The sequence below is a fragment of the Typha angustifolia genome, chromosome 7, assembly GCF_048772165.1.
Source record: "Typha angustifolia cultivar Huaian chromosome 7, ASM4877216v1, whole genome shotgun sequence".
In the NCBI taxonomy this organism is placed as follows: Eukaryota; Viridiplantae; Streptophyta; class Magnoliopsida; order Poales; family Typhaceae; genus Typha; species Typha angustifolia.
This window is the reverse complement of record NC_133245.1, coordinates 18059191-18086252: the sequence shown is the minus strand read 5'-3', so window position 1 is coordinate 18086252 and position 27062 is coordinate 18059191. Positions and strand designations below refer to the sequence as shown.

At 37.0% G+C, this 27062-nt stretch overlaps 3 protein-coding genes across 3 annotated transcripts; 2 read left to right on the top strand and 1 right to left on the bottom strand.

Moving 5' to 3' along the window:
• Positions 1-3257: 3257 nt before the first annotated feature.
• LOC140762813 (lysine-specific demethylase JMJ706) lies at positions 3258-12420 on the bottom strand. The gene is made up of 11 exons (XM_073100769.1): positions 12062-12420; positions 10841-11189; positions 8868-9024; positions 8569-8788; positions 6521-6574; positions 6366-6445; positions 5972-6249; positions 5438-5842; positions 4978-5330; positions 4600-4857; positions 3258-4066 (listed from the first exon to the last, which is right to left on the bottom strand). The coding sequence occupies exons 2-11, from the start codon at positions 11103-11105 to the stop codon at positions 3698-3700; spliced, it is 2439 nt and encodes an 812-aa protein (XP_072956870.1). The 5' UTR covers positions 11106-11189; positions 12062-12420; the 3' UTR covers positions 3258-3697.
• A 4717-nt stretch (positions 12421-17137) lies between these two features.
• On the top strand, positions 17138-21900 carry LOC140762524 (UV-B-induced protein At3g17800, chloroplastic). Its single transcript, XM_073100394.1, has 3 exons — positions 17138-17377; positions 19328-19608; positions 20834-21900. The coding sequence occupies exons 1-3, from the start codon at positions 17234-17236 to the stop codon at positions 21633-21635; spliced, it is 1227 nt and encodes a 408-aa protein (XP_072956495.1). The 5' UTR covers positions 17138-17233; the 3' UTR covers positions 21636-21900.
• Positions 21901-24073: 2173 nt separating this feature from the next.
• LOC140762525 (probable xyloglucan endotransglucosylase/hydrolase protein 30) lies at positions 24074-26514 on the top strand. The gene is made up of 4 exons (XM_073100395.1): positions 24074-24763; positions 24870-24970; positions 25399-25607; positions 25692-26514. Exons 1-4 carry the CDS (start codon positions 24580-24582, stop codon positions 26209-26211), a joined length of 1014 nt encoding a protein of 337 aa, XP_072956496.1. The 5' UTR covers positions 24074-24579; the 3' UTR covers positions 26212-26514.
• The last annotated feature ends 548 nt before the right edge of the window (positions 26515-27062 follow it).

Genomic DNA, 27062 nt, shown 5'->3' with positions numbered 1-27062 from the left:
TATGAGATCTAATAGGAGGATTCTGCAATATTATTTCAATGTGATCATTGTAATGTGCAGTCTATGTCATGCTTTTCATGACCGAGAAGCATTCAGCTAATCAAACCTGAATTTCTCATCTTGTGTCATCTCATGGCTTAATTTGCCCTCTAGGTAAGCATGAAAGGTCACCATCTTTCAACTGTGGAGACTTTGAAGACTAACTCCCTAATCACATCTAATCAAAGATATATAAGCGCTAGGTAGGTCCCCCAGTGATTCATACGGATCCAAGAGTTCAACTAACTCTCTTATTGATTATACCATAAAACACAATTAGTTGGGAATAATAAGTGAGCATAAATCACCAACTAAATTAGGTGACATTTCCCATTCAAGTTTCCTCCATATTACATATAGCAAACTAATCGTACTATTTATCTCATCAAGCAGAAGAGAACAAATATTTCATTAAGATGTCAATAATATATCATGCAATTTTATTTATTTTTAATCTAACCATTCTCCAGTTTTGTGCAGTATGAAATCTTCTAGTGAATTCTATGCCTACCAATCAAACTCAAATACAAATTACCAGGCTACGTAAACAAGGAATCAAATGTGGTAGAATATTCAACCATAAAGAGTCTGAAGGAAAATGACTCACTCACTGTCGATCATCTGTCTCCTTTTGCTACCACAAATTCTTACATAAAATTTTTTTGAGAGAATTTTTATGGCTTCGTTTTAACTTGCTCAACTTTGTCCCCCCCCCCCCCAACTCCCCAAAAAGAAAATCACTTAGAAATTAGAAAGTTACCTATCTGACATGCATGGATGATGCAGCAGTGATAGCAACAAGACCAAACCCAAGAGGTCTAAGAGAACATAATACTCGGAGAGATGACCCATAGCTTTAAATGCCATCAGCTTGTATATAACAATTAAATTTGCAGCCTAATGAGGTGAGCTTATTGGGTTCCCTGAATGATCGACAGTCAAAGTTTTCCATAGCTAGATGGAATAGAATAACCCAAATCTTCCATTATTTAAGGCTATCTAATCTAAGACCATACTCCTATTCCCCATTTTAACAATTCTTATTATATTCCACACACATACCTAGGGCATCATTTACCTTCTAATATATTCTAAAAGCTAGATTCCATGCCATCAATGATGTATTCATTATGTTATCTTTGGAAAGTACTTGTGGAGAAGGACAACATATATATGCTGCTGTTTTATTAAGGTTAGTAAACAAGCCAAGCGGACTCAAGCCATGCTCAAGATAAGTGGAACATGACCCAAATTTGAGCAAGAACTTGAAGGAGAAAAAAGGGAAAAAGAAGAAGAAGACGACGATAACAAGTGAGCTGAGTTGTACTCAACTTGATGCCACCATAAACGTTACAACATTTAATTCGGCACTTTGTATATGATGGTGTCTTGTGACAGAACATGGTTATCATTATATAAATAATTTCTTTTGGCTCTTATGCCATCAATGGAGATTATTTTAGTGAATCAATTAGTGTCAAATCTCATCGAGATGTGAGAATTAGTGTCCTTCCTAAATGGTTGTCTAGGAGTCCAGACAGCGGAGGGAGCATGTGGGCAACCAAAGAGAATTCCATGTCTATGTAGTGTGTGATGCTTTCCCAAGACAAAGGCCACACCATGGTGAAAAAAACCAAGAGGAATCTAGCACCAAAATTTCAGTAGCTAACTCAAATACTTGACCACAATATCATCTTACTTTCTAAAGGTCCAGGAAATTGTGAACGAGATCCATCTTAGACCAACATTTTATAGAATCAATGTCTGTGAAGATCTAGGGGCCTTAAACTTTGTGGCTTTAAATGCCTTGTCTCCTCTCCTTGCCTATCAGGGTATGGTCGCAAGTCGCATCTTCTCTCTCTCTCTCTCTCTCTCTCTCTCTATAGAAGAAAAAAAAAAGGAAAAGAAAAGAAAAAGGAAAAGAAAATCATAGTTCCTAGTTCATGATTTTGTTTAATCTTTGGTGGCAAGAAAGAATAATGTTATGATACTGATTTCAACTAAAGGGGAATATTGGAATGATGCAACCAAGGACAGAACACAACTTACAAATATGAGGAAGTCAATCAATCTGGAAGTTGATTAAGGTGGCACTAAAGAAAAAAAACAAGGGAAATTGGAAATAAAGAGGCTAGATATGTTTTACTCATTTTAGTATGTTGGGTCCATCTTAGCTGGACTCACGAACAACTTGATCCTATGACCATCTTAGCTTTTGCTGGTACCAGTCCATTAAGCTTACATCCCCTGCCATTAAGCTTTGTCCAGAACGTAAGAGGATTATATAATATTTCAGTGGACCCCCAATCCTTCACAAACAGCAAAATTACAGAAAAGGTCCAAAACACATGTTGCTCAAAGATTGAATAGCAGCATATGACTGTGCAAGTGGATACGTTTTCTATTGTTTTCTTTTTTCTTTTCCTGCTGAAATTTTAACATCGCAATCATTTAATATACAAATGTTAATCAGAACATTAAATTCAAGACATTCAAGGGGAGCATTAACATGAATTGATACTATGAGCCATCTGTAAAAGAAGTAGGAAGTAGGGTGGGTACCTGTCTGAAAGGATGAGGTTTACTAATGGTATCTTCTGTGTCGAGATAAGAACGTTTTTCTGTTAAGTTTGATTCTCCATAATTCGAGTTGGTCCTACCAAATACTCATGTTCTTGAGTTGGCCTGCAAAATGATCTCATGCATGGGCATGAAAGAACCTCTGGTACAGCCTTATTTTAGCACTATTAACAACACTTTTAGCTCCGAAATTGATATATAAATGATGAAAAGTAAAACCATATCAACTGCATGTAGATTTGAAAGATCGAATATTTACTCCAAATGCCAAGGAATTGCAAATTGGGAAATTTGACCGCATGGTTGAGGAATGAATGATAAAAAGGGGGAATAACAGGGGATATGTCAAAGTGTCAAGTGCAATGGGCTTAGAAACATTGGCTCTTTCTTCCCTCTTTTATGATATGGGCACAAAAGGGCAGCAACATGGTGAATCTCCTTTCTCTCTGCCTCTGGGGACATGACATATCGCATGGCTACTACCACTATTATAATTAGATCCATTACAGGATTGACATATCGCATAAGAACCTTCGATTAGGTGCGTGGGAGGGAATAATACACAAAATATGACAGCAATATCTATGATAAAGAAAAAGGAAGAAACAATACGATAAGAACATCTACCAAACAGTACAGTTTGAACACAATTCATAAGACCATCTCCATTGAATCATCAAATAGACATCAGCAATGTACACAATTCATTTTCCTTTTATTTTAAACATCCTGAGGTACAGAAATGACTGTATAGAATGAATAAAATAAATTGGTAGGTTAGCAGACTGACAAGAATGCAAGATTAACAATTTACAGCTAAAGTACCACTATGTGTCTGCCTACTTCTGCAATGTCCACAGCCCTAGCTCTGTTAAAGGGGACTATGGTATAGGATTAAGAATACCAGCCGTGCTTGCACCTCAATTGGAGGCCTGCACAAAGAATTAATTACGTGAATCCACCTGTTCTAAACTCACCCTTGTTAATGAAATTGTCGCCTGAAATGACCTGAGCCCTCTGCTTTCTGTAGTTAGAGTGTGGTTAATGTTTGTGGTTAGCACCAGTGCCATGGCATGCTTCAAGAAGCATGACCACCAGTTTGAGTCATTGTCATCATACTAATCTCTGAAGAACTGCCGTGCTCAACAATTCCAGTGTAAGAGGGTCCTCTAACTTTTAAGCGCCTTGGCCCAAGCTCTGTAGATGCAGGTTCCGTAGACATTTCCATTATGTTAGATTTAAGATTATCCTTCGTGCTTTCATTTATTTTCCGCTTCACCACGTCATCTTCTGTTGCATGCTTTGAATCTAATTGTTGTGGCTTTATTTTCAGAGATATTGGTACCACTCCACTTCTACTTCCAAAAGCAGGATGTAGATGCTGTTTCAAATGAACTGGAACATGTGAACGATCTTCCAGATGGGCCTTCTTCAATCGTCTCAGAACCTGCAAATACAATGCTTAAATGAGATCCGAATTTGCAAAAGAGAAAATGATAGGAAAATGTACAACAGTAGGAAACACTTGAATAAACAGAAATCCTATAATCTCACTGGATCTGTGAAAACAACATAATGTAAACTTTATGTGAAATTTCAGCAGGAACTGATTGAAATAAACTGAGCTCCGAAGTCTACAACACAAAACGTAACAATGAGAAAATGAGGAAACACAGGAAAAATATGGAATTTCAGAAAATCTTATAACAGAGAGTAACAACACAAAAATGAAGAACCACAGGATAAGATACTTCCCGGCATTTCAGAAAATTTTAAAAGATGGTTCCAGCTATATCAGTGGAACAGATACATGTCTACAGCATTAAAATAATGCTTCAGAGCCTTAAAAATAAACTAATAATTCCCTGTATAGTATTATCTATTTCTTGAAATGAATAACAAAAGAGGGATATCTTCAAACAGTGCTTTGATTTTTAATATTCATGAGCTTGCCTAGAATGTACATCATAGAAGGGGTACCTGGTTTTGCGGAAAATTTGATATCATATGATCATCTGTAGATCTTTTCCTTCCATTCATGATAGACCTGCGTTTAACTCTAAATACTTCTCCATCAGAATCATCACTTTCTTGCATAGCTGAAGTATCGTGAGAAGAAGTTTGATCAAATGTCAAGCAACTTTCAGATGGAGTTATTACTACAGATTCACATGAAGTAATTTGTGGCCTTTCAGGACTCCTTGAGTAAGGGGACTTTCTTCTGTTAGAATTTATGTCCTGCATAATAAGGTAAATTTCAGTAATATTCAGGTGCCAATTAGTTGCTACTCTGCTCTATCATCTCCATCTAGACATAAATGAACTATAAGACAAACCTTTAGTTGAGTATAAACTTACATCACTATGTGATAAACATGCATCGAGTCCAAGAGTAAATCTAACTGTTGGTCCTGAAGAAGGTGGCTTGTGAGCAGCATATCCGACACTTTCATTTCCTGATATGCTATCAATATCGATGCATGCTTCAACTTTCATCTCACAATACGGATAGTACCCATCGTTGTTATCAGAGTGACATAACAGGTCAACCTGTAGACATGAGCCATCATCTTGACATATTAGCTTTTGGACTTCCTCCATTATACCATCTTCACGCTCAAACTTCTTTGACTGAGCTTCCAGTTCCAAAATGTCCTTCCTTACAAATATAACACGATTATAGTTGCAAGGACAGCTTCTAATCTCTCTCTCTAAAATCCGAAAAGAGAATAGGTCGAACCAGTCAAATAAATGCAGAAGGATTCTAAAGATTAAAAACAGAAAAAAGGAAAAAGTGCACCAGTGTTCCAGTCCTTACCGTGGCGGAGGCAAATGGCATCCATATTGCAGTTACACTTGATATGAGCAACATAGCAATCACGCCTGCAGATGCTACATAATGTAACGAATGAATTATCAGACTTGTAACATATACGGGAAGCGGCTTTCATAAGCGACCATCGAGCACGGTGCTGGAACCGTATCAACTGCACAAAGGAAACCTTGATACAGATTTCGGATCGCAAATCTTCTATTAACAAGGGAAGATCTTCACGGTCATGTTTTGACAATTTCTGAGAAAGAAGCATTGCTTCCTTACATAAGAGTTCCTCGTGAGGAAGCAACGGTGTCCTATTAAGAAGTGCGTAGCGTTGGCTAGCCACTTCTCCTAATCGAAACCAATCACCGATGGCAAAGTTCACTGCCTCACCACAATTGAAACCTGGAGTTTTGCAGAAAAAATGGAAGCTTCATATAAAAACTATATATAACATCCATGTGGTGCTTATGAAGGGCATAAGGCAGAATTTGAAGCATCAAAATTTGAAGAAAGGTAACAGATGCCTCTCACCGTGACTGAAGCCTGCATGATAAGCTCGAGGAAAAGTAATAACAAACTCCCCTGGTTTCTGTACGGCTTTATAGACAGGAACATCATGTTCAAACAAAACATTTGGAGGGAACATCGTAGTCTTCCCCAAAAGAACATCAAATGCTGCATCGTCTCCTTCACCACATAAAATTTCACGGTCATATACATGCTCATGGACCACCCTCTCAAAATCTGGAGCAGCATGGCCTGGAACTCCGTACCAAGTTTTAGATGCTCCACAGTGATGATAATTAATGCTGGTCAACAACCATTTATTACTTGTGTCAGCAAAATCCATCAGATAGAACAACAGAAAATGAGTATTGGAAACAAATAAATAACAGCTCAAATCCATTAGAGTTCAAGTTTGCACCTGTATAAATAGTGATCTTCCACATGCCACGCGAACATACTAAAGAGCATCCCAATATAAAGCATTGGATCTGTTACTCCCTGCAGTGAACCAGAAAGGTCATCATGGTATCCAAGAAAATGAAAACTGCAGAGGATGGTTGATGGTTTACTTACAGGAATTGCTGATCCCAGAAGACGCAGTGTGGATTTGGGCAGCCGAGAAAGTCTCTAAACATGAAAAGAAAAATCAATTATTTGATGTTTAGGTCTTTAAAAAGCATGTTCACCTGTGGTAAAAGTAGCTCACTGGATAGTATCTACATTGAAACAATGCATAATCTTACCACCGATCAACACAATGATTACCTGATTCCAAAAACAAATCCTTCACCTTGACAATCCTCTAACAACTAGTTGACTCAAGTTACACCCATGAGTGATTTGAGTCGGTGGTAATTCAATCCAGAAATTAAGGCAAGTGCTAGCGCAAAAGATTATTAAAAATAGTTTGATGAGGTTGCTACGAAATTTTGGACGTGTACATAGAGGTGACAAAAATTGACCCAGCCCGATAACCTGACACGGTAACTCAACTCTTTGTCAGGTTTGAGTTTAATCTAATCATATTCGGGTCATAAATAAGTCAATCGGTATAACTCGTTTATTACTCAGATCATGTCCGGATTTATATCACTGACCCGTTTGACCCGTTTAAGTATACGGGACAGGTCAGGTCAACTCGCTAACCCGATAAATATGTAAAACCTAATATTTAATCCTAAACCTTAACCTCACTCACACACCCTCCTTTTCTCCCAGCAACTACCTCATCCCACTCTGTCTCTTTTACACGCAGCCATCTGCCACTCCCACATTCATTCCCACTCTTACTCACAATGTTGCCCTCATCTAGTACTTGAAGTGCCTCCACCCCACCCCAATTAGCCGACAGAGATGAGTTCACACTCCAATGCCTCACCCCTACCATCGACGATCATCTCAAGTTCTCCTTCCCATTGCTCCACTCGAGGCCGAAGGAGATACAATTCAACTTCTCCTCATGGTGGCGGTGGTGATGGTGATAGTTGATAGTAATTTATGTTCTCTTTTGTTCTTTTTGATAGGATCATGATCTTTGAACAATAAAATGGAGGGCTTAATGTTGCTGTTTGCTTAACTATTTGTAATTTGTAATGGTTGTGAATTTTAAATTATATTCAAAGCGTTATCAATTTGTTAGATTTGCGAGTTCGAACTAAAATTAGTATTTAAATTTATTATGTTGTAATTTTCTTGAATGTTGAACCATGTTGTACAGATTTGTGCTATGGTTCATTATTAGAATTGTTATTTTTATGTTGCATTAGAAAGAGCATATTTTATTTGTTACTACATCATTTATATATAATAGATGAATAAATATCGATTTTTATATAGGGTTAATAAATATTCGTATTGTGTTGTTGTGTCGTATTACCACGACCCATTTATTAAACAGATTACACAGATCATGTCGTATTATCTGTTTAATAATTAGGTCATGTTCGTGTCTACCAAATACAACCCGTTTAATAATCTGACCGTGTTCGTGTTAGCGTGAAGTTGACCCGACTTAAACCCGTTTAACATGACTCGATTGCCATCCATACATGTATGATAGTTTATATATGGTTTTTTGAACCACATTCAATAAGAAAGGAGCAAATAGAAATTTTACCCAAAATTTAACTATAAGCAAAATATTTTCTTCCTCAAAAATTGTTTCAACCAGGTTCCTTTAAAAGAATGCATTTGAGGAGGTGATGAGCAAGAGGATGGCAATGAGGCTTTCCACTTTCTCTTTATCTCTTTCACTCCCTATTCTCCCTAGTTTTCTTAAATTAAAGTTTTCTATAGATAGAGAGCATGCGCAAAGAGAAAGTGAAAACTCTGTACAAAAATGACCCTTCCATTTCCTTCTGTGAAGCCTACACCAGTGCTCCTTGCATTTCTCATGAAACAAGTACTAATCACAATGATAAGTGAACTATTGCAACTAAAGAAGCTATAGTAAATGGTTTTAGGTCAATGAAAAGGTAGAAGTCCTCCAGATCCTATTGAATAATAAAATCACACAAAGTTCAAAGCAAAATCCTTATTGAGGTACTTTTATCCATGGTAAAAACTGGTGTACATTCAAAGAAGGAAAATCCGAGAAAAAAGGAAGTCAAATGAATAATTACCTTCAAATTCCATTTACTTTTCCCAAGTTGGTCATTAGGAGAAGATGAGAAGGCACTACCATCAATGTCACAGGCATACTCAACAAACTCTGTCTTGCCAAAAGCAATTTCATGCCAAAATTCCTCTTCCAAGTACCTAGCTGGAAGACAGCCAGAGCTAGAGTATCTTCGAGCAAATATTTTGTTTGCCATTTTTTCAAAATCTCGGAAAGTATACTTTCTGAAAAAACATGTTAATTGTCATAGAGAGTAGATGCTCAGATTCTCTTGTATTACATAATGTCAATGTCATAACATACCTTCCACTCATGAAGAAGGCAACCTTATCATCTGCAGCCCATGCAGCAAGACGGAGAGGTTGCACTCTCGTAGTGAACTTAAATCCAGCTTGTTCCTTCATTAATACAACACCCGCAGGTACAGAAGCACTTAAAGGAGAGATAATTTTGCATATACCTGAAGAAAGTTTATATTTGGTCAAATCTAGAATGTCAAAATGCCACTTATAGATAACAGGAAAAGATAGGTATCCTGAATGCATTACAGAGGGGCACTTAGGTAAGAATTGTACAAACCTCCTAAAGTTAAATGTGCAGGAGTTACATGAAAAATAAATATAACATCAAACAACTTATGTAGTTTATAGACTATAATCCTAATGCCTTTTTGGAGAAGTGGGAAAGGCTTTGATCCAGGATAAACACTTTTTATCCCAAAAAATCTTGCCAAACAAGTGAAAGGGAATTGGGATAATCAAGGAGGTTTATCTAGATATCTTTCCCAGCTTTTGACTAGGATTAAATATCAGGATATCCCACCCCTTTATCCCAAAAGACCAGTACTAATTTGACCCTCTCCAAAAGCCAAATTACTGAATTATAGTGTACATTTACAATACCTATAACATATTAGAAAATACTACTGAATTGTAATATAACTATAATATAATTTATTATGTTATATTTGTAGAGAATACGTTTTGATATGAGAATACGTTTTGATATGTAATCCATATAATTTAAATGATGTTGATAGTAAGTTAAGTTAATTTTCGGCCTGAAATTTTCAAAAGAAAATTCATGATATGATAATAAATGTTGTAAAAAAATTATAGTTTCTATTTAATTTTAAACTTATATTTTACCTTTATATAAAAAAAATATTTATTTATATTAAACTAAGAAAAGGGCAATAAGATCAATTTGATCATTTTTATCTCTTATCCCGATTGTCACAACTAAACACCATCTTATTTTATATTTTTGTCCTTATCCCAATTTTTATAACCAAACACCAAAAACTAAATTGTGAGGAAAGATCCCTTTATCCTAGGATAAATCCTCCTTGACCTCAATTTATCTCAAGATTTTGAAGCAAAAATTCTTCATGGTTTTTATAAACATGCAAAATTCGTACAACTTAATCATATTAAGGATGCAGGTTAAGAAATTTGTGCTCACACATAAATGCATGTAGATTAAAATGTCAAGAATAAGCTGATAAGCATGTCTCAACTTTCAACTAAATAACATCTCTTTTCCTAATCAACATAGGACACACCACACGACTTCCATTAGATTTAATTTGATGCCTGACTTTTCAAAATTTTACTCCATAGGTTGGCCAACTTTCATAAAAAGGTGTAGTTGCATTTTTGTGTGCCATATTGTATGTAACTATGTATGCTTATCTATTCCAACAACCTCAAGGTGCTTAAAGTCAACTGCCAACAAATACATCAGAAAAGAAAAAACAAATGCTTTAAACATACTTGTGCTGATGCTGAAAAATCAAAGTTTTACGCTATCAAGGAAGAATAGATACAGATAAGAAAGATGGAAAACTGTACCATTATTTACACTTGAAAAAGCATTTTCCAGCATCCAAATATAGGTAGACCACCAATTTACAACAAAAAGTATTATCAGAAGTTTGAAATCATATAAGTACACAATTTGTCTAGCAGCAAACCTACTGCCTACCAGAATATCACTCAAATATAAATACTATGTTAAAAGAAAAAAATGGAAATGGATGCTAGGATTGTTTAAGATATTTGGATAAACAGATTGATTCTTTCTCGTTAAAAGAAGATAATGAAAATGGGCCTAGGTAACATCTAAATGGCGGGTTTCAAGACAAATAAAAATGATAACAAGCATTCTACCATTTCACAGACAAAAGCAACTTCTATTTGAGGTAGTTTTCTAGATTAGACAGTTCGTTTAAGGAAAAAAAATGAAAGCAACAAAAGAATTAACATATAACATACCATATCTTGAAGCAACAGGAGCTATCTGCTGGAGATAACTTAATGGATCCTCAAACTCCTCCTTTGAGGGGCAAAATACAGGACACTCCGGAATCTTTTCTATCCATTCTAAGTTGGACATATCAAACTTGTTGTTCACTTTGTTTTTGGGGAAACCATCCCTCAAAGAGCTGCTGCCTCGAGAAAATGCTGCATCATTTCCATGAAATCTTGCTCCACAAGAAGCATTAGTTAGTAAAGCATCTCCTCCGCTTCTAGCCATCATACTGGGGAGTAAACTTCATTAGCTGGAGCCTATTGTGTTTCCCCGTTTGTAATATATCCCATTTTGACAACTCTAGAATTACACCTATCAAGAGACAGGGATATAAATTAAAAAAAAAAAATTTAAAATTAAAAAAAAAGATGAGAAATTTCCTAGCACATGAGCAAGTTGGGAGAGTTCATATCTTCTAATTTTATCTTTAGAACCGACATAAGAAAACAATGGCTAAAATTAGTTATGTCATCTATCATAGTAGTCAAAATAACAAGAGATATGATGCATCAACATGGCAAATTCTGCGCACTCAAAATGATAAATGACAAAGTTCAACTAAATGGTGTTTCTACCTGGTAGCAGTTTAGCTAATATTGCTAAATGCATGATTAATGTCATCGTTAATTCCTAGAATTGCCCAAGAAAGTGAAAAGAAGAAAAGGAGGGAACAGGAATCACAGAAGCATGGAGTCTTAAAAAATTTCCTAATTTGGATGTCCTTTGAAATATTGGCTGGGTTTTTGCACAATGAAACAAGATAGGGTAAACCGCTCCTTGTTCTTCCAATGAAGGTAAAATTTGATACTAAAAGAAATTCTCCCTACATTGTTGAAATTACGCCTCTAATTTCGTATATTCAAGAAGAATTACAATTCTAAAGAACATTACTCGCTAAATATAGAAACAATTATCCGCATGCACGAAATTTAGGTGTTTCCTAACAGAGGAGAATAGAAAACCACCCAATTCAATAAAAGGAGCATCTCACAAAAAGGAAAGAAATAAAGAACAGGTCGCAGTCATTTAAAATGCTCCACAGATTAAGGGGACAAAAGGAACATCGCGTCTGCTAATCTAACAGTAAACACCAAAACCAAAAAATTATTCTAAATTAACAACCTAATCACGAACCAAGAAACGTATTCATAAAGAGAAATAATTCAATGGTCTCCGTCTCTTACCACCGCAACCTCCGGAAAAGAAAACTCGCAAGAATTCCTGATCCCCAAGGAGAGGAACGAGGGAAGGAGATCAAAGAACGGCCCACATTACCCTCCTGGCTCCAAATCGAGACGAGATCCAAGGCGTCGCTCCAAGAAAAGGGCCCAAGAACCGCGGGAAAAAGATCCCGCGAGGCTCCGTTAGGGGGAGGACGCGGCCAGAGCACCGGCGAGGTGATGCGTCTCCGGCGAGGAGGCGCGGGTCCCCGGCTAGGGGGTGAGAAGATTCCGGCGAAGAGAGAGAGAGAGATAGGAACGGAAGAGAAAGAGAAACTGTAGGGAAAACGGAAAGAGTCTTGGGAAACCGGAAAAAGGGAAAAGTGCGGGTATTAATAACCGCGAATTAAATAATCATATTTAATTAAATAAAAGAGAGAGAGAGAGAGAGAGAGAGAGAGAGATAAAAAAAACTCGGGAATACAAAGTGAGACTGCGGCAGTTGTTGGGTGGTTCGACCAAACGCCTCCCTAACGGAACCGCGTGTCCCGGCCCCCCGTTTGTTGTCGCCTTCCTATCTCCAATCACGTTTGTACCCCTCGCAACACGCCGCATTCACCCCGACAGGCGACGGATATCGACCGTAGAAAGCGGAAGAAGGTGAGGGTCTTTTAGTAAATTCAAGAAAAGAGAGCGGGAACGGAAAAGGTTCGTTACTGACCCCGAGGCAACTCGTCAGGGGGGGGGGGAGGGGTGGGGGGTCATAAAGCTCGCGTGGATGGACGGGCGAATATCTCGCGAGATGAGCGAGGAGAAGCTCGCACCAACGGTTCGGCGAACCGGCCGCGGTTCGCTCGGGAAAACCGCCAGGGTCTGTACCAGGTCCAGGGGGTTATAACTGCATCCCAACACGTGGCGTCTCAAAGAGCTCCCAGATGAGCCATCGGGTGGATGGCAGGACGACACGTGGTGGCGAGAGCGGCGTGATGGAACTCGGTGACGGTACGGTGGGGACCAAGTACAGAACGGGATTAGCTGGCAGTTATGACCGGTTCAGCTTTTTAATGGAGAGAGGCGTCACGGGCCGAGTTGCATGATCACAACCCGCTCGCGGTTTCTCTTCTCCTTTCTTTTCATTCTTTTTATTTTATATCGACTTGCTACAATCACTCGCGGTGATTGGAAGCTTCTGAGTAAAACCCACAACGGATAGAACGTTGTAAGACACTAGACAGTGGATATACCACCATACCCCCAACACCCCCCCCCCCCCCCCCCCCCCCACCCCCCAAAAAAAAAAAATATTTTTTTTTATTAAAAAAAATAAAAAGGAAAAGGAAGAGAAAAACAAAATTGGTACTTAATAGTGGAACAAGAAGTCGTTTCAAGGTAGTTGACTCATTATAGTCTTGAATGCTTCTCTTTTTATAAATTCATTTAGACTCGTCTAAATAGTATCTGTGGACTACGTACGTGGGAGCAAAATAACGCGGTGGTTGAAGTGTTAATACCACCACCAATTTGTTTTCCTTTTTTGTTCCTCTTTCCTTAGTTACTTCTCAATTCCCCCACATGCTTCTTTGATTACTTCTTCTACTTGTTTCTTTCCTTCAATTTTCCTTGTTAACGAGGGTGAGGGTGGGGACTAATTACTTTTCCTGGGTCAGCGAAAACGAGTCCCACGACTCTTCCACCGGCGGCTCTCCTCTCCTTTTGCGACTCGCCAGCTCGTACGGCTCCGCTCCCACGTCAGCTTGCCAGTCCTTAATTCTACTACATACTATCCTATTTTAAGTTAAGTCTAAATGACTTGATTATTTGAACTGGGTTTATATTATAGTACCCTACTTACGCCATCATCGTAGTTAAAAACCATAAATGGTTGATTTAAGGTAGAATTAAGCTAGTGAGTGCTATTACATAATGCCAATGAGTGCATTGACTTTTTGAATAAATACTTCATCTAAGTTGACCGCCATAAATAAGGCGCCAATGGATAAGTGGGGGCATTGCAAAATGATGTGATTAAGGTTAATTAGAAAGATAACACAATGCTCATCCAATGGAAAAAGTCACAGCTCTACTGTGATAATTATATGAGGAGGATTAAGCTAAACTATTTTATCCACTGTGAATGCATTTGACCTGCTACACTTGAGCTACAATAATCATAAACAACAGATTTTGAGACTATCAACCACTTGATAGGAAATTTGCTATCAAAAGTTCTATGTCTACTTATTCTTTTATTTTATTTTTTTGAGGATTAGTTGATTCCTCTTGTCTGTTGATACTAAGATGTCAATATTTTAATTTGGAAAGTGGGATATAACTACTCAAATTGTGACATATAAATATCTTATCCAATGTCAGTTATAATATCATAGGCAATAACTTATATTAAGATTGCACAGCCTTCTTCTAATCTTTCCATGTGGCCCTCTTGGCCTCTCATGTCCTCCTAATCAAATGGTGGGAATTAATTTGATGGGATTTGGTGGATATCTTCAACAAAATTGTTGTGAAGGATGAAATGGATTTGGTAAACAACCCATGCCATAATTTGGAGGATGTTTATTTAGATCCCAAAACTTTCTAATTATTTAAATGCAAAAGGCCCATAGAATGAATGAATGAATGAATGAAAGCAAGGGGGAAAAGAAGTATAGATATTTAATTCAAGCATAAAATAAATTATCTTGAGAATTAAGAGGGAGTAAATTATCCAATTATGAGACATACCTCAAGGGAAATTATGAGAAGCTCTAAGGGATTGAGTTTGGATTTATGAGGAGCATTTATATCCATACAACCTAGAGTATAAGTTTAAAGGTTTCATTAATTGGATATCTCACATACCACCAGTGTGATATATTATCACACAAATTGCATGTTCCTACCTGTCATTCACCCAAAAGGCTCTAACACTTGCATAATAAATGGGTTTAAACTTAGGATTAATTATTTATTTTAAAAAGGGAAAAAAAATATCTATAAACTCTTGTATATGTGTACACTTCATATTGCCAAATTGGATCTTATAAGGTGATTCTCATAATTTGGTAGTTGGAGAGTAACATGACTTGAAGAAATGTACATAGATGGCAGTCTACATCATTGAATTTAATGAAGGTCAATAATAATAATAATAATTCTAATTATAACTTGGTAGCTATAGGTTTTCAACTTGTGGCCCAAAACCCTATTTGGAGAGATAAGGTTTTGGATGAAGGAGATATTAAAGACAATTGTGTCAAAGTTTCCAATCTCCTAGAAGACAAAATGGAATCCTTTTCTTCTCTTGACTCACTTCAATTCAAATCTTGCACTCCATTCCCAATTCCAAGTACTGCTCATGAAGCAGCTTATATCATTTTTTTTTTTTAAATTTGGATTTAAATTCAGCATCATATATTTTTTCTTCTTCTTAAAAGTAAATAAATTATATTTTGTTCTATGTGGTTTAGCTTGATTAGCACTTAATCATCCTCTGGTTTAGATCAAATTGATATTTTTTCTTCACAAGTAAAATTATTAAATTTAAAATATATAACATAAGCTAAGATGAGATCAAATCATAAGAGGTTAAACTGCAATTTATCTCCAAAAAATAAATAAAAAAACAAAGTTTGCATTTTATTTCATAAATATTGTCATTATAGATAAAGTACTATATGTTGATCAATTTTAATTATTATTATTAGGTGCATCCAATTAGTGGACCTCTCTCTCCACTCTTTCTCAATTTGACTACAGGCATGCATTTAGATTGGAAAACTACATTGTTTCACACTTCTAAAGTGGACTAAGTCATACCAACTAATTCATCATTGAAAAAAAAGAAACTTTGAATATTATCTTTTCAAATTTACCGACATGCAAATTGATACATATTTATATTTTTTTAAGAGAAACACCCATAGACTAAATATTGCAGAGATTAATAGACATAGAAATAGAAGGGGAGATAAAGATTAAAGTTAGTTTACAAGCCTCAACTTTTAGACATCCCAATCCTTTCTGAGCATATAGAAGCATAAGATGCAGCATATCTATATTTCCGTTAGAAAGGCAAAAAAGAAGAGACATCAACCTCTTATTTTGTGGTCATGGAGTTCTCCACATCATATGAAATGTAGATTAATAATAATTATATGATTAAGAAAGAAAGAAGGAAAGAAAAAACAAAGAGACCCACCAATCCTTTTTAATTCATGAAAAGGAAAAGAGTTTGATTCCTATCAAACCACTTTTATTCACCTTTTACCTTTCCCCAGCAGAGAAGATTCTTTGTGGAATTTGGAATTTGATCAGTTCACAAGCACATCTTCTTCGTCTGTTGTTGTTGGTCTTATTTTCTTTCTATTTTCTCCTCTGAAGCAAAGGAAAATTGATCTAAGTTCTCCATCCTACATCAAAGGACTGTGTATTAGGATGGACTGTGTTGTGTTAGTGAGTATAATAGTATTAGTTAGAAAAGTAGATTAGAGAGAAGTAGTTATTAGTAAAACTATATTTATATAAATAGACTTATATTAGAATAAGCTTATGATTTATTCCACAAGAGCTTAAAAGTATACAATAAGTCCTTCATAACAAGAAGGGATATATTTTAGTAAAATAATTACTTCACATAAACAAAGAACAGAGAAGGATTTATCCACCACTCAAAAAGGTTCTCTACCTGCACTGTTCAAAAAGTTGGTCTACCAAATTTAAAGAAGAAAGGAAACATTGAATTGTTTGCAAAGAGCTAAGTTAGGTGACTGTTGGTTTTACCTTTGAATCAAAGCTTATAATTTCTCTCTCTTTTTTTTTTTGGTTTTTTTAATAAAAAAAACCAAGTTATTATTGATTTTTGGGACAAGTAGAGTTTGTTTGGTGAGAGTTAGGTATGGCTTATACAACACTAAAGTTTGATGTACAAGTGTCGCTTGGTTTTAACCTTAGAAAACAAAAGGCCCATTAAGAATTTTTAGGCCCGGCCCATTAGTAAACTTTGAAGTCCGACCCGTTAGTGATTATAGATTATTAAATTTTTTTTTGCGAAATAAAAAAATTGGAAATGAAAATAAAAAAGCGAGATATTTTCTAACCTTAGAAATGGAAAGAAACCCACCTGATTCTCTCTCTCGTCTTCCCTAGAAGAATCCCCAATCGTAGTACTCCGCCAATCCGCAGTAGAATACGACCAGAATGCGCACGTGGGGCGTGGCGGCGGACGGGCCGTTGGTTCTCCCGTGCTCTTCGTACGCCGCCGCCGGGTTCAGGTCACCGCCGGTAGACCTAAAGCTCCTCCCTCACCTCTCTTCCGACACTAGGCATTCCTTCTCCGCCAAGGTGCGTGTTTTTGAAGTATATAGGTTTGGTGGGAACGACTTCTGAGTACATATTTTTGAGATTTTTTTTTTTATATAGTTTTTCACGAGTATTGAGGAGAATTCCACACTAGACTATTGTGGGGTTCTTTTTCCCCCTCTTTAGATTGAACTCATTTGTTACTTTTGACAATTTCTTTTTGGATAGTGGTTGATTTCAGAATGTACACTTAATATTTATCCAGTGAAATAAAAAGATCTAATCTTGTCATAGGAATTTTAGACCATGTACACTCTAGAATGTTCACTCAGTGCGCTCTCATTCATCTTAACTTGAATGCATTCATCGGTATAAGACCATGCTACGAAAACCAATGGTAGCATGTTGAGGTACCTGAATTTACTCTTATCACAGGGGCTGTTTGGTTTCTTTTATTTAGAAATACATATGCATTAAGAAATATATGTTTCTCTGGATGTTGTATCTCGAGAAATGAATAGATTTGTTTGATTGATTATATTTTTTATAATGTTGTATCTGTTAAACACATGTTTGGGTTGTTGTATTTTATAATAATATATTTAGTAAATAAGTATCTGGTCGTTATATTTTATAATACTATTTTGATATTATAATTATAAATATTTGGTTGTATTTCTTAGAACCAAAAGACTGCGACTATATTCTTAACTAAAAGAAAATTAACTTTCAGTTCAAATAGAAAATTAAATTTCAATTGAAATGAGAGAAGAGAGATAGGTCAATTCAGGTTAGATGCAGTCTTTTGACATCTATTTGGATCAAATGGGTGCCAAAAAACTGCATATGAGTCTAACCAGTTTTTAAAGTATAGTTTTTTAAATTTGGTACATCAAACTAAATAGTAATTTTTTTTTGTTGTTTAGACACTGTATTTTTTAGTGCAGCATTTATAAAAATATTCAATCAAACAGCCTCTTAGTAAATTCATAATCTACGGCAACAATGACACTGACGTCAAAGGGTTTGTCCCAGTTAATTGGAGTCATCTGCATGAACAAATTTTCTTATTGAGGTGATATATCTTATAGCAATGCAACGCCAAGATGTTGAAGCTTTGCCACTTTGGTGCCTTTTCTAGCTCAGTCCCTTCAACATTTTCAATCGGTAGCTTACTTTCAGAGGCTGTGTTCATCGTTTTGTAGTTTGGTGGCTGGTTTACAGCTTAATTTATTATTTAGAGCCAAAATACTTGGCATCATGGTATGAGACATTTGTGTCTGAGTGAATAGTTAATGAGAAGTGACTTGTAAAAATCAGAAGGGCAATTAGATGGAGATGCTATATCTACTACTTAAGCTTATAAGTTGAGGTCCATGAGGTTGCTCCACAGGTAACGTATCTTCTTTTGCTTGTTAAGTTGCTAGTTACCATATCTTAAGTTGTTGTTGGTTGGATGATGTAGGAGAGTTAAGTTCAGTATACCTACCTTATGAATATGTCCTCCAAATAATGTAGAGAGATTGGTTACCTTCATTTCTGATCTTTCGAGTGACTTATATATGCTTCTTAGGATATGTGTGGGTTGTTTGTGGCCATCCGATGTTGCATAAAAAGATGAAGAGTTTAAAAACAAGATCATAAACTGGGCTGATGAGACACAACCAACAAAGATTAGATGCACTTTCTTGAGTTTCTTCTTTTCTGTTGTTGATGAATATCTATATTCAACTATTTTGCCAGACACTATACATGTTATGCTTTTATTTTCTTCAGTTAAGTCGTAAGTGGTTTTTCATGTAGGCGGAACTTGCTTATGCCGTTCTGCAAAATATCACATTTCTTTGTTAAATTTCTGTTTTCATGGTGCTGCTTTTCGGTGTTTCTATTATTGATGAAGGAGCTTATTTCTTTGCTTCCCTATCTTTTCCTTGTCCATGATCTAGCTCATTATTTTCAATAGATGAAACTGAACCATTTTGTGTTTTCTAGAGCTATCCTTTTACTGCCTGCCCAAGAATTGGATTCCGGATTGAGAATTACCGAGCAAGTAGCTTGAAGGTGAGAGCATTTGAGAATTCTGGTGAGGAGCAGACACCAATTGCTCCTCTTCAATTTGAATCTCCAACAGGACAGCTTCTGTCACAAATAATTCAATCACATCCACACCTACTTCCAGCAACAATTGATCAGCAGCTTGAAAGGCTTCAATCAGATAGAGATGCTCAGAAGGAAGAAGCTTCACGTGCTTCTCCAGATGTTCTCCTTTACAGGTCATTGCCAAAGCTTTGATGGTATATTTTATTGCTTTAGCTGTTCGAAAGACAAGGTCTTCATGAACTTATTAGTAGTTGACAAGTCGTAATATCTGACTAAATACATTGAAAGAATGCTCTGGTACTCATAAAAGCCTTTTTCTATATCAGAAAATATTTCTTGGCCATTGGCTGGAAGAAAAATTAAATTTCCTATTTTTTCCTCCCTCCTAGTTATTATAAGCTCTTCTTCTGCAGGCAGAAATAAATCATTTTCTTCATACTATTATGATTTCCTTTGACCTGATAATGTGTTGACATGTTTGATTTTCATGAGCTCCTGAACATAACTATGTAATTCAATTGGGAAGGGACTGAATGCAAAGAGAATATAATATCTGTATCAGTGATTGGAAGATCCTCTATCTCATTAGAACTCTTACTAAAGTTATTAAGCGCACCTGAAAATTTACATTTTTGCTAATTGGTTCTTTGGAAATCAGAGTCAACGCAGAAAATGGAGGATTTAAGAACCTATAGGAGAATAGCGGAACTGAACTACAGATAAAACTTATTTTCTTGAACCCCTTACTCCCTGAAACACACAATAAGACCATTGTGCAGACATACAAAGTCAGAACCTGGCACCTCTGTCTGTCTGATTTAATAGCTCTTCCAACAAGGATAGCAACTAAGTGAGAAAAAAAAAACAAGGACTTTTACTTATTTCTTTTATGTGCTATATGAACTGTCAAAATCTAGTGTACACTGATGACTTACTACTGTTGCGCATATGAACACCATCAACTATAGAGAGCCTTAGCTGTAACTAGCAGAATTATTTGATCTCAGATCTCACTAGGTATGGTTATTTCTTTAATTGCATATAAAAATTGAAGTCAAATGCTTTAAACCTGCAAGCAGGAGTCCATTGTTTCTTGGAAACAGAGGTACTGTGTTTAGCTGATCAAATATACAAACTGATGGCATTGAAAACATTTAACCTTTTTTTTTTCTGGGATTGATTTATCATGTGATAATTGCACCAGTCTGCTAGATAATTCCAGTCCAGTGAGTAGCAGCAGTAGTAGCCTTACTTGTATCTGTTATGTTTGGATTATAGAAATAATCATATATCCTTGTCACGAAAGTATTGTGCATCTACATTCTGAAACAAGTTGTGGAATTTCAGTATCTTTCGACTTGGCATAATTGTTATTAATAGTCTAATTGCTAACTGTAGGAGGATTGCAGAAGTTAAAGATAAGGAAAGGCAGAGGGCTATAGAGGAGATCATATACTGCTTGATTGTGCAGAAATTTATGGAGAATGGCATCTCAATGATCCCTGCGATATCACCAACATCGGACCCTATTAGCCAGATCGACTCGTGGCCTAACCAAGAAGAGAAGCTGGAAAGCATACACTCTCCTGATGCTATGGAAATGATACAAAGCCATCTGAGTCTTATTCTTGGAGAAAGGTTTGTTGGCCCTCTGAATACGATTGTCCAGATCAGCAAATTGAAGCTTGGGAAGCTTTATGCTGCCTCCATCATGTATGGGTATTTTCTTAAAAGAGTAGATGAGCGATACCAACTAGAGAGAAGTATGAAAACTCTTCCCACAAGCACCAAGGAGCAGCGAATATTTGATGACCTGAAGCCTAACCCATTCTGGGACTTAGAATCCATGGTACAAATTTCACCAGATTATGATGATAGTTCTGATGGTGATGATGAAGATTCCAAGTCTTACAAATTGAGGTCTTATGTGATGTATTTGGATGCGGAGACGTTGCAAAAATATGCGACCATAAGATCCAAGGAAGCTATCTCATTGATTGAAAAGCAAACACAGGCCTTGTTTGGGAGGCCCGACATAAGAATAGCAGAAGATGGCTCTCTTGATACTGCCAACGATGAAGTGGTGGCGGTAACATTCTCTGGGCTGACTCTGCTGGTTTTGGAGGCAGTGGCATTTGGATCATTTCTATGGGAAGCCGAGGGCTATGTTGAATCAAAATATCACTTTATTAAACTTTGAAGCCTGAACTTCCCAATTTTCTGATTCAGTCAGCAGAAAGAACACTGTATATTTCATCAGATTGGATTTAACTCAGGCATCTTTGATATTAGCCCAAAGGCGAGCCATACTAGAAAGCGAAGAAAGCTCAGGCTAATTTGAAATTGCAATGCCAAAACATTTTCAGCTAAATACCATGGTATGCATATCCATCTCCTGAATTATAGAATAAGCACTATTTCTTAAATCTATTTGTCATTTAGCATGTGAAGTCATTCCTACAAAATTTTTGCTGTCCTTTTACTGCTATCTTTCCTGATACCCATAGTTTGCTTGCACTCCGTTATATCTACTTAGTATCATCAGCTATATGAAATCAGGAACTCACTGTGGACCTGAACCTAGTGATCCTTTCATTACTTTTTTGAGTTATTTCCACTAAAAATTCATATAGAGACTAATGAATGGGTTTCATAATTCAATTGCCATGAGTTCAATGCAGCCCTCCTATTTGACCAATTTGGTACAGCTCACCCCACCAGAGGACTTTCTCCATCATCCTCTTCTCTTTACGTTCAAACACAACATAACAACAGGCTGGCCGAATGCCAAGTCTACTCTCCATTGCATGTGGACAGATAGTTGTCGAATCACCCAGCATTACCTATGCAACCATTAATGCTTTGAGCATTCTACTGCAAGCTTCTTTCCTTTCTAGAATACTGGAAAATTAAAACCATCGTTAAGTTAGGTAACCTCTAGGAGAAGATGCCAAATTAACGTAGGAAGGGCAATCAAGTGCTGAGTTTCTATAATTCAAATAAAGAGATTATATCATCACATACATCATCGGTATCTAGTAGGACATCATTGAGTTTTTTTACTTCTTGCCCTCTCCATATAGGAAGGTTAGAAAAATAATTGTGCATGCTCGATAGAAATTTTAAAATTTTGGATACTTTGTTGTCAACTAATAATAATGCTATATATGCGGGTATTGTCATGTGCTATGCCAAGTGCCTATGAACATTTGGTCAACCTCCTCTTCTCCTCCTCAAAAGCAAAGAGGATAAGAATAAGAAGTTTCTGAAAACTAAAGCTTTAGATTCTTACCAACTCATTCATTACCTCTGAGTGAATCTTGAAGTAGATCGGACGGCATGGGACATGCCATATCTATATAATTTAATCCTTGCTGGCTACTCCATGTCATCAGTTTTGGCAGCTGACAGTGAATAATGGACCCTCTCATCCATAAAACTTTTAGTTCGGTGGCAAGGACACATCGATGCGTTGGGTACACCAAAACACCAACAAAGACATCAATAACTCTTTAATTCTTGGTATACTAGTGCCTCCTTAGTTATGTGTGCAAAGGATCATCTTTATATTCACCATATTTATCCTTAACTACTGTTACAAAAATAAGGTATATATATATATAATATACAGCACTTAGCTAGGGTGGGACGAACCCGATGACATTATTTAAAAGAGGAGCTTGCAATAATTTGGTCGGGCTTAGTTGTTTGGAATCTTCGAACTATATATTTCTATTCGATTGGCCTCTTTTAGCTCATACAACCACTTGCATATATATATAAATATATATAATATGCCTCCATTCTTTCCACTACTTATCCTAAAGAGATTAAGAGCAAAAGGTATCTATCAATCTATCCATCTATGGCCCCTCCTCTCTTCTATGCTTCGTTGTAACAGCAGTGTGACGTCTCATTCATTTAGTAGTAATAGCATGAAGACGAGGAGGGGTACAGTGTATACATTTCACGAGATTTTATTCTTATAACAAAAATCTATACGTACCCAAATATTATTATTATTATTATTATTATTATTATTATTATTATTATTTGGTGGGAACCAGTGGAGATTAACAAATTAATTAAAAAGAATATTAGTTACCTAGCTTGTCTTGTGTAATAAGTTGGACGTACGTAACATTAATGTGACCTGCCATCCTCCTTTGAAAACGAATTCTGCAGTGTGGTAACGTATGGTTCTCATACATATATATATTATCTAGTTTTATTTATATAGAGAGAGATGGTCAAATGGTTGGTCGGTTTTAGAAGCAGTGGCAGAAACATATATGCCAAAGTTTGATTTAGACTTACAATTCTTTTTTATTGGAAATTGCTTGCTTGACTTACGAATTTTATTTATTTATTTATTTTGTGTACAAAATCATGGTCGTTGTAATTAAAACTTATTGTATTAAATTAATGTAGAAAAAGATTGAGGTAGAAGCTTAGGTTAGCAATACCTTTCAAGAATCGTCGTAAAAGATTTTAATTGTCGGTTTACCATTTAAATCTCAATCTAATCGCGTCACTAATGAAGGCAAATAAAGAGAAACATAACCCAAACTAACAATTAAATACAAATATTAATGGAGACGTCCGCCGCCGTCATTGTCGGACGCGGTCTTCGGTTACATAATTACAAGCGTCGGACGGAGGAACTTTCTCCGGTGGAATGACAATTCCACCCTCCTCCCTTCCACATAACTACGCCGAAAGGAAGGGGAGGGGAGGGGTAAACTGGGCATAAAGATCTAGTCAAAATTGGACGCTTCGCCATAATTTCCACGCGCAAAGCTTTCGGCGATCGAACGGCCAGGATGAGCTAATCCGGTTGGAGTGGCAATTGCGTAAATATATGAACAAAAGGGTGGTGGCGTTCCTTTCACCGAATCTATGGAATATTAGATGACAGATCACCCGTTCCTATCATGCATCAATTTCCACCCTCTCTTGTCCAAAACCTTTCCATCTTCTTAAATCCTAAATCTCCTCCTCCTTCTCCTCTCCTTTATAAAGCAAACCAAGATTAAGATATCGACATATACATAGAGATACACACACACATATATATATATATAGAGAGAGAGAGAGAGAGAGAGACAACTAGTGCAAGAAAGAAAAAAGAAGCTAAGCAATCGATGGCCAATTCGTTGATGTTCTTGGCGGCGGCGCTGCTGCTCGTGGGCGCCTTCTCCTCGGCGGTGGCTTTCGACGTGCCGACGTTGACGTTCGACGAGGGCTACTCGCCGCTCTTCGGCGACGGCAACCTCGTTCGCTCGCCGGATGGAAGGACTGTCAGACTAGTGCTCAATCGCTATTCAGGTACTAGCTAGTTTGTGAAGATAAGTTCATTAAGATTATAAAAGAGAGAGTTATCTGGGAAATATTTCATGTGTTTTAATAAAAAAATATATAACAATTGACATAGGTTCGGGATTCATATCATCGGATTCATACCACCATGGCTTCTTCAGCGCGTCCATAAAGTTGCCGTCGTCCAACACCGCCGGCGTCGTCGTCGCCTTCTACGTAAGACTTATTCGTCTCCATCTCGCTGTCAATTTCTCTCGCATTATTGTTGTTCATGTAAATTAGAGAGGACGACAGGGGTGTTTTAGTCATTTCAAATGTTTAAGGAAGGAAGAATAGCTAACGCTTCCATCGATCTTTAATGCCAACTAATTATTCCAAGATAGTTTGGTATAACAGTCTTTTGCATTAAAGAAGCTTTAGGTGGAAGTATTAACGCGTTATATATAAATATAAATTTATAAATATATATACTTGTTTGCATATATATGAAGTAGAGATCTCCAAAGTTCACATGGGTGTGGTATATATATTTAATGCAATGCAATGCAATGTAATGTGATGTGTTAATTAATTATATAATTGGGTCAAACCATATGATTGAGTATTTGTTAATTATTATGTGATGGTTAATTGGATGATTGCAGTTATCCAATGGGGATGTGTTTGAGAAGACACACGATGAGTTGGACTTCGAGTTCTTGGGGAATACGAGAGGAAAAGATTGGAGAATTCAAACTAATGTGTATGGCAATGGCAGCACTAGCAGAGGAAGGGAGGAGAGATACCTCCTTCCCTTTGATCCCACTGAGGACTTTCACACCTACTCGATTCTCTGGACTGCCAATTATATCATGTACGTATATAAATATATATATTTATTTAGAGCTCTCTCAATTGATTCTTTAATAGAGTTGATTGAATTGATTGTTGTTTGTAGATTTTACATTGACGACATACCAATAAGAGAAGTGGTTAGAACGGCGGGAATGGGCGCCGACTACCCGTCGAAGCCCATGTACCTCTACGCCACCATCTGGGACGGCTCGGCGTGGGCCACAGACGGCGGGAAGGTCAAGATCAACTACAAGTACTCGCCGTTCAAGTCGGAGTTCTCCGACCTCGTGCTGCGAGGCTGCCGGGCCAACGCCATCGACATGCCGACGACGATGGAGCACTGCGCCGAGTCTGAGTTTGAGCTGATGACGGCAGGCTACGCCTTGATGACCTCGAAGAAGCGCGCCGCCATGCGACGGTTCCGCGAGCGGTACTTGACGTACACCGTATGCTACGACGCCGTCCGGTATGCCACCGTATTCCCGGAGTGCGACAACTCGCCGTCGGAGCAGGAGAGATTCTGGCAGTGGGGTGAATCCAAGTACGTCACTCCGCGCCGCCGGTCCAAGCGCCGGAGCCGGGTGGCCGGCTCTAAGCCTCGGGGTGGAGTGTTGATGGTTTAGTTGGTCAATGGAATACTCTTAGTTGTTTCAATTAGCTATATATATATATATATATATATATATATATATATATATATATACATATTGAGATGAAAGGAAGGTTTATGTGAGTAGAAAAACATTTCTTTTCTTTTCTTTTTTGGTTTTAATTTGTGCAGTTATATGGGTTCAAATATTTATTGATTCTTTTGGGGTAAAAAGAGTGGCGAGTAATGTGTTTTGTGAATGTTAAGGGGGTAGTTGGTTCATAGTTTTTGGTCTGTTTCAGGTGAGATTTGTTATATAAATAAAGAAAATTTAGTATATCTGTTGATATATATGGGTGATAAATATTTGGTGGATGGTGCTAAGAAACGGATTGCTTTTGTGTTTGATCTCCAACAACAACAAAATGATAGCTTGGAGTTGCAAGAGCCTAAGACCACATGGGATTGTTTCTCTTTCCCCTTTCACTACTTATCATATCAACCACACGCAAAGATTAATGTAGCAAAAGGGAAGACTAAAAGATGCCCTCCTTTTACGTCCACTGTACTGTTTAATTATTGTACTAATTTCATTAGGGATCGATCTCCAGTGGGAAAACGATGCAACAAGGAATAGTAAATGGTCTCAAATAAAAGAAACGTTTGTGCGTATAAGGAGTATAATTTCCAACACTCGACCTATTCTCGTTCATTGATGGAGGGTGGGTGGGTGGATGGAAGGAAGGAGAAAGTGGACCACTTGGTAAGTCGCACATTGGCTGGTAAATTTCATGTATTTTATGCTTCCCTACTTTCTAAAATGTTTGATTTTTGGTGGTGGTTAGTGGTTGAGCTGTGCCAACTAAAAATAGGACCGGAGCAAAA

What these genes read in the sequence shown, in the direction of transcription:
- LOC140762524 (XM_073100394.1), top strand. Translation starts at nt 17,234, where the DNA reads ATGCGCACGTGGGGCGTGGCGGCGGACGGGCCGTTGGTTCTCCCGTGC. An exon ending in GGCATTCCTTCTCCGCCAAG is followed by an intron (nt 17,378 to 19,327) that starts GTGCGTGTTTTT and finishes TGTGTTTTCTAG; the next exon opens with AGCTATCCTTTTACTGCCTG. An exon ending in CCAGATGTTCTCCTTTACAG is followed by an intron (nt 19,609 to 20,833) that starts GTCATTGCCAAA and finishes TGCTAACTGTAG; the next exon opens with GAGGATTGCAGAAGTTAAAG.
- LOC140762813 (XM_073100769.1), bottom strand. Translation starts at nt 11,105, where the DNA reads ATGATGGCTAGAAGCGGAGGAGATGCTTTACTAACTAATGCTTCTTGT. An exon ending in AAAGTAAATGGAATTTGAAG is followed by an intron (nt 6,575 to 8,568) that starts GTAATTATTCAT and finishes TTTCATGTTTAG; the next exon opens with AGACTTTCTCGGCTGCCCAA. An exon ending in TCATGCAGGCTTCAGTCACG is followed by an intron (nt 5,843 to 5,971) that starts GTGAGAGGCATC and finishes GCAAAACTCCAG; the next exon opens with GTTTCAATTGTGGTGAGGCA.
- LOC140762525 (XM_073100395.1), top strand. Translation starts at nt 24,580, where the DNA reads ATGGCCAATTCGTTGATGTTCTTGGCGGCGGCGCTGCTGCTCGTGGGC. An exon ending in GCGTCGTCGTCGCCTTCTAC is followed by an intron (nt 24,971 to 25,398) that starts GTAAGACTTATT and finishes GGATGATTGCAG; the next exon opens with TTATCCAATGGGGATGTGTT. An exon ending in TGGACTGCCAATTATATCAT is followed by an intron (nt 25,608 to 25,691) that starts GTACGTATATAA and finishes TGTTGTTTGTAG; the next exon opens with ATTTTACATTGACGACATAC.